Here is a 16,487-nt window from a genome sequence, read left to right on the forward strand (position 1 = left end):
AGAACGGGCGCCGCCGCCCCTGCCGCGCCGGGCGGGCCGCGGAAGCGGGGAGAGCGGGCTCGCTTGCGGGTGGCGGTGGCGAGCGGAGGAGCAGAAGGAGATGCGCTGTCTTACGGACAGTCACAGCTCCCCAGTAGTCAACAAAATCATCTGTCACCCTGCTGTGGCATTAAGGGCTCCTGCTGAGTTTCCGACTCTTCCCGCAATCGGGCAAAGCGGGAATTTTGTCCGTTAGATTAAAAAGTAGGGGGGGCGGGGGGGAACAAACACAACAAAACAAATCCAAAACGAAAGTGCAGTGAGCTATCAGTCTCTCACAGATGATTACCTCAACAGGTTTCCAGTTCCCAAGATTATGGCAGTGTAACTTACTAAATATTTCCACTGAAGTAGCTGTTTTGAAAGCGGACATATGTAGAGAAGTACTTGCTTCTGGATGGTATCTATGTTCTCATGTGAACTTATGAGAAGTAGGCCTGTGTATTATGAATGAATGTGTGTATACACATGATTATCTGAAACCTTTTCAGAATTTAAGGTGTTTGCTGAGGCACTGTGAAGGCTCAGAATGTGCATTTGGTGATCTGTGGAGCTGGGATTTCAGGATGTATGCAGCAGTATGTTGCTAATCTTTGTGTCAGGGCTTTTTTTGGCATTCAGCTCATAGAAAATTCATATTACTGCGGCTGAGTTTTTTTCCCCACCTATATTGGCAAAATGTTTCTCATTTGAAGCAAGTATTTTAAGAGTGTCTGCAGGTTTCATTGGGTTTGTTTAATTAAAAGTTTGTCTTACAACATTTGCTATACCCAGTTGTCTTCCAGTGTTCAAGTGTTTACTCAAAGATTGAATTCTCATTGCCATAGCTTTGGCAACACAACACTCACAGGTACTCCAGTCTGGAGAGTCCCTTACCAGGCGAACTGGAGCTAATCTCATTCTCTAATTCTGTTGCTGTTAGAATAAATGCAGCATTTTGTATTGCTACATCTGTTCTGGCTACGTATTGTTCTTAATAATTATGAAAATCTTTAGGATCTAATGAACGTCTAGAATGTCAGCTGCTAAAGATCAGGGTTGCCAGCTTTGCTCTGAATATGTTTCAGTTGCTGTATGGATACAGCAAAACTATGCCTGATTAAAATAGTGGGGATATTTGTTTCAGGGACTGAGGATTTGATTTGATTTGATTTGATTTGATTTGATTTGATTTGATTTGATTTTATGGTTGTTGGGTTGGGGTTTTTACCTCCTAGCTGGATGTAGGGAGAAAAGTAAATGGAACAAGGAACAGTTGGCAAATTCCCTGATAAATATTGATGCAGGAAAAGGAGCCAGTTTTTCTAACTGCAAGGAGTTCTGGATATGAGCTAGATAACATAAGAAGCAGTTATTTATTCCAGGAGCAAGCAGTTCAGGGTGTGACTACAGAGTAGTTTAATCCAATCTAAATCTAGGCTGCTGCAGTCCTGCCCACGGCTGGTCTCATGTTCCCACTGCCTCCCTGTGTTGGTAGTAGTGCTCCGGCAGCCTTGCAGTGAACTAGCTCCAGTTTAAATTTTGCGGTGTATTTTTTCAGGGGGTTTGTTGCTGCTTTTTTGGGGGAAGTAGGGAGCTACTTTGGCATACTCAAGTGTGTAGCATACAGATGCTAATATTGGCTCAAGTAGGTGGCAAAAATACATGGCCAGAGATGGCGAAGGTAGGAGTGTCCTTTTCTGTGGCAGTGCAGCCTTACATCACAGTTACATAACCTTGACTTCATGTGGCGATTTTGAAGCCAGTGCTGCCATTGAACACAGGAGTTCTGTCTGCCTTTCGCTGGTGTTTCCAGCTCCTCTACTGGCTTCCTTGGGATATCTTTTGAAGTGGTCTGTGGAGCTGATCTGCACTAAAACGAACACAGAAAAAAATACCTTTAGCATTTAATTTTAAGTTGGATTGGTTTGCTGATGCAGTTTACAGTAAGGCTGGAAGAAAGGGAAAGGTGAGGTGGAAGCAGAAATGAGCATCCAAGATAAGGGAGAATATAGGACCAATTCTAGTTACAGTTCCATCTTAAAATGTCACTAGTAATTATTTTTATTGCCCCTTTCTTACTGCATGGAGTCTGGATTTTAGGGAGCTACCAGAAAATCAGGAAACCTGTTCCTTTCAGGTGCAATGCTACAATTCTGCCTGTTGATCAGTTACTTCTGGTACCAGCAGTCCAGATAAGAGCAGAACTCTTTGTTAATACTCACAGTCTCAGTGAGTAAAAGGCTGGAGCTTAGGTATAAATTTTAAATACTATTTTTCAAACTGAGATTTGAAATAAATGCCTTCATTTTCTATGAACTGTGAGTCATATGGAGCTGAACCCTACTCCCTCTGTTTGAAGCTGAACATAATCTTAAATTCCATTCCATTCATTTTTTGAAGTTACCTTTTCTATGTATAGGACACTGCCATTTAGTAGGTAAATTGTTACAAGTATCTCTGGAGAATTCCAGAAAAGTACGAAATCAATATTGATGCAAACTTGGCAAGTTTTTGAAGAATGTGAGAGCATACTTTCAATCACTTTCAGCCATAAGAGTACTCTTCTGCAGTTTAACACCCCTGCAGTCAGCTATAGTATCTGATTTTATTCATTGAACTACATAAAACAGTCCTTCATTTGAAACTGGGAAAGAAAGCCTACTTGTTTATTAAATTATGTGCCCCAGGTATGAGAATGAATATTCCAGTTACTGGAGGGATACTCTTTGGGGGGAAAAGAGGATGGATGAAGTAGCCTGTGTTACAATGTTTTGAGGCAGTGTACATAGACCTGAGGTTATAAACTACTGAACTAGAGAAGAGAAAGAAAAAAAAACCAAATAAAACAAAACACACACACACACAAAAAAAACCAACCCCAAAAACCCCAACACACACGCAAAAAAACCCCAAAAAACTTTCATATGAAGCAATGTAGGTGTTTCACGCAAAACTGAGACATTTGGATTTCAGTAGCACTTGTTACATGTTACATCAAAGGATCCCTAAATGATTCCAAGCTGTTAAAGAACAAACTCAGTTTGCACTGATGAAGTACGGCCATGCCGGACTTGAGATGCAGTTGCTTTTGCAATATGCACACATAATTACAATAAAGTTTGCAGGACAAAAAGGTGCGACATCCATAGAGCAGTCTGGTGCGCCTTCTAGGAAAGTCAAACCACATTTCTATATTCAGGCTCTATGATATGGAAGATATTCAAGAGCAAGAAATGAACAAAAGCTTCAAGCTGTAATCCTTGGAATTTTGACCAGAATCTAAGTTATCCTCATACCCTTCTTGCTTGGCTTATCCTTTTCTGACTGCACCACTTTCCTTACTAAGAGCTGTGGTTTATGCATAATCCCAGAAGTTAGTGAGAGGTGATAGTGGCTGTCCATTCTCCATTCCGTGTGAGGTAACCACACTTCAAATATCAGAAGAGGAGATGTGAATTACTGATTATTTTTTTCCTTAATGCTGGTACGTTCTTGAGACTTCACTAACCTGTCCTCTACTGTACTTACATTATAATTATTGACCTTAAAACTTCATGTCATGTTACTATGGAAGCAAAGGACCTGTGTTTGCAAAGTTCCCTCCGTCTTGGAGTCTGTGGCAGTAATAGTGTTGTAGTCTTGTGGGTCAAAGCTGATGAGCTGTAGCTTCAAGAATTGTTGTTGAAATTGTTTACAAAGTAAAAAGTTGATGGTTCTGTGTTAAAAGGTCCGAGTCTTGCTAATTCTTTCTGACTGGTGTTACTGATTTTTAGATAAAAGATGTTTTAATTCGCCTTGTAGTGTTGCTTGTGTTGCCATTTGCAAAATATGGCATAGAATAGGATAGGCCCGTGTGACCTAATGTTACTGAGCTTCTGTCTTTTTATTGCTTAATGCCAGAAGCTGAGACTTGTTTTGGTTTTTCATGCTGCCTTTTCACAATTGAGTAAACATTAACTTTTGGAAATGTCATAAAATCAGATAACTGGTGGTTTGCACCAGTTTTAAGTCCCAGTCCTCAAACACTGTAACTACACATAAGTTTACACATTCTGTACATCCAGAATTTTATTCAGAGTTAACCTGCTTTTATTTGGCTTTTTTTTAAACCTATCCATGGACATAAAAATAAGTTGTTGAGGTGAGCCCAGCTATAGTTCAAACTCTTATGCGAGTTAATGCTCAAATATACTACACATACTACTTGAATTTTATATTATTGCAGTCATGTTTATATGTCTTTAGTTACATACTTCTGTTTCTTAGCATTCTCTCCTTTTCCTTCTGATTACTTTTCAGGTCTGTTAACTTGACCATCTTTTCAGTGATGAGACAACGTTGGGAATTATGGACAAAAACATTGGAGAGCAGCTTAACAAAGCTTATGAAGCCTATCGACAAGCATGCATGGATAGGGACCATGCTGTGAAAGAACTACAGCAAAAAGTATGTGTTGGGTTCTGGGCTGTCTCTTTAAAGCCATCCTTCCCATGGGGGATTGCAGTACACATATATTTCAGTTTCACTTTAGCTCTGTGCACTTCAGGGCATCTGTTAAAGTTGGAAATTGCCGTTATGAAACCAGATCAGTACACTGCAAAGTAACTCATTAGGCTCTGAATGTAGTAGGTGGGTTTCAGGTTTTCAACCTTTCAATTTTTTATACTTTTAAAGGTGATAAAAGTGGTGGTGATTAATGAAGTATATAAAATTTACCTAGCTTTAATGAAGTACCTCTTGAAATTTAATTTTCTTTATTAAAAAATTACTTTTAAAATTATTAATTTAAATAGCTTAAATGAAATAATTTTTGTGTCGATGGGAAGATGTGTCATATGAATTACTACTTTACTTGATGTAAAGGTCAAAGACTATATAATATGTTAAGCACTGTCCAGGGTATTAGGACAACAGAGTTTGTGTGTTGAAACATTTACATCAAACTTACCTTAAAGTTATTCAAATAAGTATTGTTTTTTTTAAAAAATAACTATCTGTACAATTATTCTTTAATTATGAAGTAACAGAAAGATTCTGGAGGCATTCTGACCAGTAAGGAGTACCTTTGAATTTTTACTTAGTCTCTTGTAGAAAACATTACATCAGCCAAAACTCTTCTAGGACTCATCATGTATGCCAGCATATTGCAAATCTATCACTTTTGGCCTTTGTAGTACTAATTTTATTGTGCGTATTCTGCCCAGCAATGAAACCTCTGTTATAGGAAGACTTGCATGTTTTTGATGCTGTAGAACTTGCTCATACTTCCCTAGAACTGGTAGCCTGGGACTTTGTTTAGGGACAGATGAACCACACTTGGTGTTGAGTTATGGAAGCAGCAGTAGAACTGGGAGCACGGAAAGGTCTGCTAGAGAATATTCTGATATCTGGGCACAATCTTACCATCCCCTTGCATGGCAAAGTAGATGAGCCAAGGCACTGCATAAGAGGCATCAAGTCAGCCATGTGTGCAGTCATCCACTGTGCAGGCTCTCTTCATACATAGTCTGTTGCAGCAGTCCTGGTGCAAATCTTTAGTGTTTGCTGTACTTAACAAGCACAAGTAGTCTGTTAATGCATTTTGTGCTGAAATTGCAACAAGCTTAACAAAAGGCAGCACATTTTAGAATGTTTGGAAATCTTTTATATTCTGTCTCTTCCTTCAAATAATTATTTGGTCATCATAAAACCAGTCAAGTTAATAATACTGGGTTGTCTAACAGTACGTGAAAGAAAATTCCTCCCAAGGAGAAAGACATCAAATACAAGGTCAGATAGTCCCTTCTAGTGTCTATGGAAGAAAACCAGAGAAGTGTGTGAGATCATCAGTGTTAAGTGAACTAAATGCTTGCAAGATTTCTCTCTGCGTTTTTCTCTGGTTCAGAAACTTAACGAAAGCCTTTCATAAAGGATTACTACCAGTTCAAGTCTTTGTCCTAATCAGATTTTCAGTAGTTGGATTTCATTACTTCAGGAGAGAACAGAAGTATTTTTTCAAGAAGATCTGATACTATAATTAGTTGGGGTTTTTTATTTTTGTTGTTTTTCAGGGTTTTAAACCAAACTCCTGGTTTTTGAATGACCTTTTTACAGGGCTTTACCCTAGTAACTTCCTCTGTTCATTGTGTGGCCTTCACACATTGTTGGATTGTCCACCATTCTGTTTTTAACAGTTTACTACTTAAGTTACCGATAGGCCACTTGTTTTGCCAGTCTCTAGAGCTGGGAGCCATGTCAAGCACACAGAAGCCAGAGTCATCTCGGCCAGATGGTGTTTGATACAGATGGATGGTTGGTTGTCATGCAGATCTTCTAGTTGGTAACTTGTTGCTGCCATCTGACTCAAGGAATAATTTGTGCACACTGGCTGTCAAAAGCATCTTCTCTTCTGTCTGTTTTAGCTGTCATGTCTGTGCTCTGTACAGAAGTGTTGACAAGACATTGCTGTTGTACATTTTCAATTTGGTTCTCAGTGATTTTTCTGCTTCATGAGGTCTCTTATAGCTGCTGGAGTGTACTGCTCTTTGATCACTTTTTTTTTTATTATTTATTTTTTTTAGATAAACTCTCATAGTACAACTACTACCTGGCCTTTTAAAATAAATATCGCTTGTAGATTTTTTCCTGCCTGCTTTACAGACAGACACATTGGGCAGTAGTGGTGTGTGGAATTTAAATGTGACTGAGATTTGAGAATTAGATAGCAGTGTGGAAAACAATGCCTGGTCTTGTCCAAGGTCGTGACCTGTTCAGTCATAGACATATTCATAATTTCAGAAAAATTCAGTGCATTCCTGTAAGTTTCCATGCTGGGACTTCACAAGTTTTGTTGCTTGTTTTTAGCACTGCTGTAACTGCACCATTAGGCACATGCTAATGAAATAATAGGTTTTGAATATTAGCAACTTCCTGCCACCTGACCATTTGTTCAATTAACCGGCTGTATAACAAGATTTGTACACTTGCTTGAAATGCGAGCAGTCTTACTAGGCTCTGGATGGCCTGTTTATACCGTGAGATGGAGTATAGCTAGATGAAGAATGGGGCTGCTTGCTTGCTTTGCCCCCCTCGTTTTCTAGGTTGGGAAAAAAGTCTGCTACGTTCAAAGGAACAGGCAAAACTGTTCATGGGCAATTAAAGTTATTTACAAAATATCTGTTGTATGGAAAAAGCAGTATTGGTGTTTTCCATTTAAAATCTATCTTTTTAAAAGCCTATTCTTATATCATTTTTCATAGAAAACATAGGGTAAGAAAATTACATCTTTTTATAGATAAGCTGACCAGCATTCTGAAGAATACTAAAATTCTTATTTTGAACTTGATGTGTTTTATGGCTATGAATGAAGAATCCTAACTTAAAAGTTGTCCAGGATTTATTTCCTGTAATACCTTTTCTAATCAGTGCAGTCTCAAAAACATCGACTTGCCAAAGGTGGCTGCAGTTGAGTTTTCACACAGAGGTCCACACTACAATTATCTTTAAAAAACAGAGCTGCTTTTTATATGCAGAATAGGAGACCCCTAGTCAAATTGGAATAAAATTAAGGCTAACTAAATTATATTTGCAGACAGAAATCTACATGCAGCAAATTCATGAACAGCAGGAAAAGATAGAGCTTCAAAACAGCATTATTGCAAAACTGAAATCACAGTTAGCTGCTCTGAATGCTAATAGAGGTATGTACTCCAGTTTGCACGTTACTTCTTTTTATGCTGTGTTGCGCTGATGAATAGTTCTGACTATGTTGCTTCAGTTTTTACAATATACATCTCTCATGGCAGTATCATACTTTTCTGTGAACGTGAGATTTAACACAAATGTGCAGTTTCAAAAATCTATTTATAAAATGCCACACTTAGGAGGTCGCTCTTTATCCTTTTCAAGAAATGGTGAGATTTTCTTTACATGTATAACCTGCTTACACTGAAGGCAATAAAAGTTACGAAAATATGGGTTCAAATAACTCACTAGAATTAAAACCAAAGTTGTTAGATACTAATTCTACAATTGTCTGTTAATAAGTTTAGCTTATAGGTTGTTCTAGATGTGAGTGCTATGTTGTATGTCTTTTGTGTTAGTCGAGTCTTGTGATGTTAATCTTACTGGATAGCCAAAGCTTTATAAGCAGGTAATTCTCTTTCAAATCAAGTAGTCATTGATGGATAATTTTCCACTGTTTGACTGTATTACACAAATAAGAGAAAGGAGTCAAAGTAGCCATGTGTTAATCTGCCGTGCTCATTAAATATTTATTCACACTAGCCTAACACTCCTGGTTTTCATAAATACTAGCAAAGTGGTTAGCTTTTAGTTTTAAGAGTACATGTATGTTCTTTATTGCTAATTTAGTCTTGCATTGTCTCTAAGCGCAGAATTGGGCTTCTCTTACTTGTTTAATATGAAGACTTGCTCAAAGAAAATAGACAAGTTAACATAACCCTAGCTTCTTTTAATCTTGGTTGTACTTAGAAGCTGGCTGGGGAAAAAGGCATTGACAATCAGCTGCTTATTTTTTTTTTAAGGTAATGTGCATCCCTATGTTTTGATGCATGAAGACATTGAAACCTGCAACTTATCTTTCAGTCAGCTCTCTGAAAAACTGAACGTAGCAAAGCAAAGAGAAAAACTCTTAAAGGTATGGTTGCCTACGGTATGTTTAACATGAGGTCGCATTTGTGCTGTGATTATACTATGAGAACCTAAAGAGATAAGTGAGATATTTACCAGTGCCTTTGAACTGCACTTCATCTAGTACAAGATCCTCACCTGAAGTGCATGAGTGTTGTGCCACTGTGGATTGCTTAGGTGACCTAAGCATCTATCCTTGATCCTTTCCAGAGCAATCGCTGTTTGGCCATAGAGCTAGAACAGTTTTGATCAGAAAGTAGGAAATTACTTGTTCATTTACTTCTTAACCTGCCACAACCAGTGGTCAAGAAGGGGCTTTCTCTTTCTCTCAGAAGAATTTTTCACATATCAACCAGTCTGTGTTTTTGCAAGAAATGGAGAATCTGTACACAAAAAGTGATGGAGTGGAAAGTGAAGACGCTGATTATCTGTTTGGGTTTTTAAATAGCCAATTTTAACACGATAGCTGTTCTGCCCCTATTCACTGAAGTAACATTGTGATTTTCACTACAGCATGTCGAGAGTAACAGCATCAAGAGTAAAGCAATAGTGCAGAATAGATGGGAAATACCTTGAATGGATTTTACATACTGAGCAAAGAGCAACAGAGATGCACAAAGTTGCATTGTTCTTATCCTAAGTCGTCCTACTGTGTTTTCTGAGAACTCTCTTGTAACGTAGAATCTCTTTATTTTTGAATATGAATCTCCATAGCAGGGATTCCGTAGGAGTTGTAAAAAGACCCTTATGCAAAATCAGGCATTGGATTTAACTAGAACTAATTTCAGGATTTCTTTCTTAAGCCTGAGCTTTAAACAAACTAATTATGCTAAATTCACAGAAATGCATTTCAAGGAGCTACGTTAATTTTAAATTAATTTCATTAGATGACTGATGCTTGCTTAATTATCTTGAAGGAATCTCTTTTGAGACTAAGCCTTGCAAACATTTTAAATGTGCCATTACCAAAGATTTATATACACTCCTTTTTTATTTAAACAAGTCTTTATATAGTTTTTCTATGCTAGAATCTGCAATCACAAGGTGTCGTTTCTTTCCTAATCTTTGCATTTATTTGGAGTACAACACAACTGAAGGGTTAATTCTTTGATAGAACATCTTTGCATATTTTTACATTTCTCTGTCTTGAGGTGGATAAAAATTATCTTACAGTTGCACATGGAGACCTGACCAGGTCTAATATTTCATACTCTTGTTTCTGAATGCTGGTTCAAGGACAGTAGTTTTAAGTAACGTATTCATATAATGAGTAGGAGAAAGGAAGGTGTGTTATCTGCTCTTCTTATATGGGGAAACACTGGGAAATGATGTGATCTGTATAGGAGATTACAGGCAATGCATGAGAAGCTGGAATAATTATTTTAGGGGCTATATTCTTAATGGAATGCAAGTTATTTGTCTTTATTTGCATTTTTTAATGTAGTCAGTTATTGCAGTTACCTCTCAGCAATGACTACTTCATCTGGATTTTGCTCGATCTGTGCCTTGAACAGAAAGATTTCTGATACCACTTCATGCAGAATCAACTATACTGACTGTTTGCATTTAAACCCAGGCACAGTGCTATACAAATAAGGTCTTTTCAGTGGGGGTCAGTAGAGAACTAAACACCTGCAAAGCCAGGTTGACCCAGCCTGTTCTCTGTTCCTGTTATTGGCAATGTAGGAGCTCTCTTACTCTATAGCGCTGAGAGCATGGAGCTTGAGGAAAACGTGTTTGACTGGACCAAGGCTGGCTTCTGCAGACGCACGTGGATATCTCTGCATCATGCTTCCAATTTCATGAGGTTTATGAGCTTTGGTAACAAATACCAGGAGGACCCTAATGTTTGGCGTTGCACCTAGTAAGCTTCTGCTTACCTGACAAGAGTGATACAAAGATGCCCAGGCAGCACAGCAGAGGTACGCACACTGCTGTTAGCTCTGGCTGTGTCTTGGCAATGCCATTTGTGGGCTGGCTGTGAGTGGAGATACACGGCAGCCTCTGTACACAAGTCCTCCTTTTATTGAATAAACTCAGGGGAGGAGACCCATATAACCCCAACGTCGTGTTGAAGACAGTGGAAAGTGAATTGTGTTGTGATATATGCTCTATATGCTTTTATGGCAGCTCCAAATTTTCCACTTTTAAAATGTAGAATATTTGATGTGTGATGAGTAAAAAGGTGAACTGCATGGAATGAATATATGGAACAAGTTGGGGAAAATGAACTGTAGCTAATCACCAGGATCACATCAAGTTAACCTAGGAGTTCCCGCTTCTCTGTCTTTCTGAATAAATGAAATAAAATTAAAACTAAAATAGGCGTGTGGCTAGTGGTGTTCCCCAGGAATCAGTACTGGGTCCAGTCTTGTTCAACATACTCATCTTCACCTGGATGAAGGGACAAAGTGTACCCTCCATAAGTTTGCTGATAATACAAAATGGAGAGGAGTGGCTGATACACCAGAAGGCTGTGCTGCTGTTCAGTGAGATCTCCACAGACTGGAGAGTTGGGCAGAGAGAAACCTAACGAAGCTCAGCAAAGGCAAATGCAGAGTCCTGCACCTAAGGAGGAATAATCCCATGCACCAGTACAGGTTAGGGGGTGACCTGCTGGAAAGCAGCCCTGTAGAGAAGGACCTGGGAGTCCTGGTGGATAAGAAGTTAACCATGAGCCAGCAATGTGCCCTTGTGGCCAAGGACAATGGTATCCTGGGGTGTTTTACGAAAAGAGTGGTCAGCAGGTTGAGGGAGGTTATCCTCCCGCTCTACTCTGCCCTGCTGAGGCCGCATCTGGAATTCTGTGTCTGGTTCTGGGCTTCCCAGTTCAAGAAAGACAAGGAACTACTGAGGATGGACCAGTGGAGGGCTACGAAGATGATTAGGGGACTGGAGCACCTCTCTTATGAGGAAAGGCTGAGAGACTTGGGTCTGTTTAGCCTGGAGAAGACAGAGAAGGGATCTTATCAATGCTTATAAGTATCTAAAGGGTGGGTGTCAAGAGGATGGAGCCAGACTCTTTTCAGTGGTGTCCAGCAACAGGACAAGGGGCAACAGGCACAAACTGGAACATGGGAAGTTCAAGCTCAACATGAGGAAAAGCTTTACTTTAAGGATGACAGAGCACTGGCACAGGCTGCGCAGAGAGGTTGTGGAGTCTCCTTCTCTAAAGATATTCAAAACCTGCCTGGATGTTATCCTGTGCAACCTGCTGTACATGAACCTGCTTCAGCAGGGGGCTTGGACTAGATGATCTCCAGAGGTTCCTTCTGTGATTCTGTAAAAAACCCCATATGTTTTTTTAAAAAAAGCTAAATTATCTGATTCTTCACGTGATAATCAACCAGTGGAACTTCCTGCTTGAAGGGAAAATTGGACAACTTCATGGAAGAGAAATCTGTTGAGAGTTAATAAATACATAGAAACTATTACTAAGAAAGTCTGGGAATTTATTGAAGGATGTATCATGAATGCCTCCTATCTTCTTGAACTCTACCAGGACATCATATTTTGACATCTGTTAGACCAAAAATCCATCATACTCTCACTGACCCAGTATAGTTGTCTTGTATCTAATTCAGTAAAGTATTGACTTTTTCAGCTACTCGAATTTGGAAGCTCAAATATATTATTTGAAAGCCTATATTTTTCTAGTCATATTCTATCCCCATTCTGCTCTAAACCAAATAAATTACACCTGCAGCCATTGTCCTCTATTGCATTAACTAGTTTATTCTACTTCCTCACCAGAAATTTCAGGCTTGGAAAATGATGCAACATTCCAGATCATAAGTTATGATTAAGGTCTTTAAGTTAAAAGGTTGCTGTTTCTTCCTGGCCTTTCTTGAAACTCAGAGTCTCTCCTGTGGCTGGAGGTACCCGAGTTTATCAATACCCATCGAAACTGTCTTTTGCTAAGTCCAGCAGGATTTCTCAGTGGACTATATTCTGTCCTCCAGTAAATTTAATAGAAATCCTAGACTTACTATAATAGATGTATGGTTAGAACTTAAATTTCAGAGGTTTAAACTGAGAGAGCAGTTAGCTTTTCTGTGTTTTCTAGTGCGTGACCATACTTGTGTATTATACCTGCTGTTGTCAAATTATGTTGCAAGTGTGTCATAAATGGGGGGCAGAGGTGTTTCACATTTATTTTTGCTGACAGAGGTGAGTGGATCGGATTGGCTTGGTGGTCAGTACCAAACTGTACACAAGATTATCAGGCTGCTTGAGAAGATCAGAGAGACCTAAATTGCTGCCTGGTTTTGAATACAGCCTGACTAAACTTTATTAACTAGGAAGAATATGGATCCAGTTACTGTTTCTGAGCCAAACCTGCCCAGCAAATAGAAAACCTTAGTAAGTGAGATTAGGCAATGTCAAGTAAAGCTGCTTCTGCATGCCATTTTTAGTAGAGTCAGACATCAGAATCCTTGTAAATTCCATAAAACATGAAGTTAAAATCAATACCTGTGACAAGAAAACATGGTCATTTTCATATTTTCCTAGGTCAAGAACCTCAGTATTAAACACCATGTGAGTCTGTTGATGAGAATTTCTCATGCCATAAAAAAGGGGAGAAAACTGTGTGTCAGGAATGAATGATGCATATAGTATACAAGTGTTCATCCTGCAGTAAGTGTTTAGGTCTTTTTTTGTGCAGGACATAAGTAGAGGAATGGCAGATGTATGGTAGTCATCTGTGTGCTCAAAATTATGGTGCTAAAATGAGTTAAGTTACTAAGAGCAGCTACTGCAGCAGTCTTGTAGAGTTGTGTGTCCCAGTCAGTACCAGCTTCGCTAATGTCACTTTGTTTCCTGTCTTTGATGCAAAGAAAGCGGTACTTCATTATTTTATGCTAGCTGACAATTTCGTGCATTTAGGTGTTCTTTGCTGCTTGTATGATGTATGCAGTAGGATTAGTTAGGCCCTGCTCTCTGATATTAGAAATTCTGGTATCAATAGCCTTTTTCTTATTGCTTCATCTGTTTAAGCTATCTCTACCCATTAATAAAGAAGACTGTGTGGTTAAAATGTTTAAAGTTACAGTTCATATTCCCTGAGATCATTTATAGTACATCAGTTGAATAGTATTTTTCCTTGACTGTTTATCGTAGAAAGCCACTGACACAAGCCATTATAGCATATTTCAGGCAAAAGTAAAAGGTACCTTTGCAGCAGTACAGTCTGGGGACTGACTGGTGATGGAGCTCCTCTGCTGGAAAGGAGCTGGGTTCATATCAAACAGCAAGCTGTATTTGAGCCAGCAGTGTCTCCTGGCAGAAAAGAAGGACAACAGCTTCCTGGGCTGCATTAACAGGAGCACAGCTAACACACCCAGGGAAGCAAGTATCTCCCTCTCTTCAGCATTCATTGGAATGCATCTAGTTTTCTATACCCAGTTTGGGAACCTCCAGTACAAGAAAGACATTGGTAAACCAGAGTGAGTTCAGCGGGGCCCCACTGAGATAGCTGGAGGCTTGAGTACATAATCCATGAGAAGAAGCTGCAGAAGCTGGACTTGTCCAGCCTGAAGAAGAGATGGCTTCAAGGGAAGCTAGTAGCTTTCCAGTACCTGTGTTGAAGCTGTCAGGCAGATGGAGCCAGGCTCTGAATGGTTGCACATGGCAAAAGGATAAGAGATAATGAGCAGCTGAAACACGAAAGACTCAGATTGGACATAAGAGAAAACTTTTCTCTATGAGGACAGCCTGGCATTGGAAAAAGTTGCCCAGAGAGGTTGCACGGTCTTCATCCTTGGGGAATTCAAGACCAAACGGAGTAACCCGATCAGACATCGTAACTGAACCTGCTTTGATTAGGAGCAAGAGAACCCTTGAGGTCCCTTCCAACTTGAATTATCCTCTGATCCTATAAAGCCTCTCCAAAAGAAAAGATACTGATCTGTTCATAATACAGATGTAACCTTTGCTGGCTGCTAACAGCAGCATGCTTATAAGATCCATTGTGTGGCCAAGTACTTAACTGAGCAAGTATGACCCGTGTGACATACTTATTTGTCATAGCATTGGCTTTATAAACTTCAGCCAGTTTAAAATGTTACCACATTGCTGCAAACACCCAAACTCAGTCAGTATTAGAAACTGTAAGATCATCAAGCTATGAAGGGCTGTATTGTTAAAAGATCCCAAAATATGTAGTTGTTTCTCCAGTGTTTTTCCTGGTGTGGTATCCTGACAGTGCACAAGAATCATTATCGTCGTATCGTGATATCATACTGATCTGAATGATACCAGTATGTGCTGATACGTCTTCATTGCAACATGTTGCATGTCTCTTCTCACAATGGTTCCCACCTGGCTTTTCTCATTGTGGGCTTAAATCTTGTCCCCGCTTCCTGCAGGAGAATGTAGGAGAAATGGAAGAGAACTGCTGGCTCTTACTGCAGTGCTCCCAGTTATCCGAAAGCGTTTGAAAGCCTACATGTTATTTGGAGTTGTAATAGTCCCAAGCAGATGAATTATGTATGTGCAGATCAATGCTGTATCACAGGCTCAATGAAAGTGTTATTTTACTGTCCTTAAGATGGAGTTACGCTTTAAGGGCAAGTGTTGAATTTGAGCATAACGTTTTTCCTATGTGTCTGAATTTTCAGCAAATCATTTTCAAAGGAAAAAAAACATCCTATTGGCTTTTAAAATGGGAAATGGAATTTGACCATAGAATATTAGGGAACTTTGTGACCAAATGATGGCTCTGTGGTAACCTGGGTTTGTGAACCCACATCATAGAATATCACTGCCTTCCCATTCCTGGAATGGCAAAAAGTACTTCCTTATACTATAGCTACACTGACTTCATAGTCTTTAAAGAACATGGAAATGGCATATAGTTATAAAATTATGTCCAGCATCTGGCCCTGCTGTAACTTTCTTCAACATATTTTCAGATCTGTTAAGAACACTTTTATGTGTCTCCATCTTCTCCTTACATAAATTATTCTTTTTTTCCCACATCATTAGATGTGACTGTCTTTGCTCATTCATCGGATACTTCCTTAACTTGCTTTGAACTTTCTGTGCCTCATAGTACTGTAATTCTTGCTAGTGTTCTTGCTGTGCCATTTGAGAAAATGAAATCTGGCTGCTGTAGCATCAGTTATAGAAGATGTTGTATGGGTTCTTTAGCCTAAAATCTTCAGTCATCTTATTTGGTTGTTTTTTTCTAGAACTATATTAAAAAATCTTTCTCCTGTTTTCCTCTTTTGTTTTTTTTGGGGGGTTTTAATTGTTTGTTTTATCTGCTTCCCTGGATTCTTATCCACCATGATGTATACAAATTCTACACTAAAAGAGTATAGAAAGTGTTTCATGATCTGCCCTAGGACTATTCCTGTATTCCCCACACCATCTGCCAGAAGTGCAAAATGTGGAAGAAGGGGTTAGGATTAAGGAAGTTAACAACACCTAAATCAGAAATACTTTGTCAGTTCAAAGACTGAGAGAATAGGATACGTAAGATCTGCAGATGCTGGTGAGAGAGCAGTTTTGCTGGGATAGAAGTGTCCCATTTTTAGACAATGTTTTGAACCCACTGTGCAGAAGAGGCTTAATTTGGATCCCTGAGATACCACCCAAGTCCAGAGTTGCATTGAAGCTCTTACCATAGGTTTACTATTTAAAGTCACATTTGAAACCAAAGAAAAAAGAAACAATGCCTTCAAAGCTGTTTTTCTGAGAGTTGGGTTGTTTTTTTTAAATCAAACTAGTGTAGCTTTTTGAGGCTAAACTGTTGTGTCAGGTGCATATACACACATCCATGCTTACCCACCCAGTGTCTCTGCGATCCAGCTCTGGACGCATCCCTACAC

General features: G+C 39.2%; 1 protein-coding gene across 1 annotated transcript in view; it reads left to right on the plus strand.

The window, feature by feature from the left end:
• The first annotated feature begins 4,321 nt into the window (after positions 1-4,321).
• TANK (TRAF family member-associated NFKB activator) overlaps positions 4,322-16,487 on the plus strand; it is a 24,873-nt gene continuing 12,707 nt past the window's right edge. Inside the window, exons 1-3 of the mRNA XM_010192001.1 lie at positions 4,322-4,467; positions 7,592-7,700; positions 8,547-8,659. Coding sequence (XP_010190303.1) covers positions 4,369-4,467; positions 7,592-7,700; positions 8,547-8,659 — 321 coding nt within the window. The 5' untranslated portion in view covers positions 4,322-4,368. The remainder of the gene's footprint in view (positions 4,468-7,591; positions 7,701-8,546; positions 8,660-16,487) is intronic.

Source organism: Mesitornis unicolor, unplaced genomic scaffold, assembly GCF_000695765.1.
Source record: "Mesitornis unicolor isolate BGI_N332 unplaced genomic scaffold, ASM69576v1 scaffold29529, whole genome shotgun sequence".
Lineage (NCBI taxonomy): Eukaryota > Metazoa > Chordata > Aves > Mesitornithiformes > Mesitornithidae > Mesitornis > Mesitornis unicolor.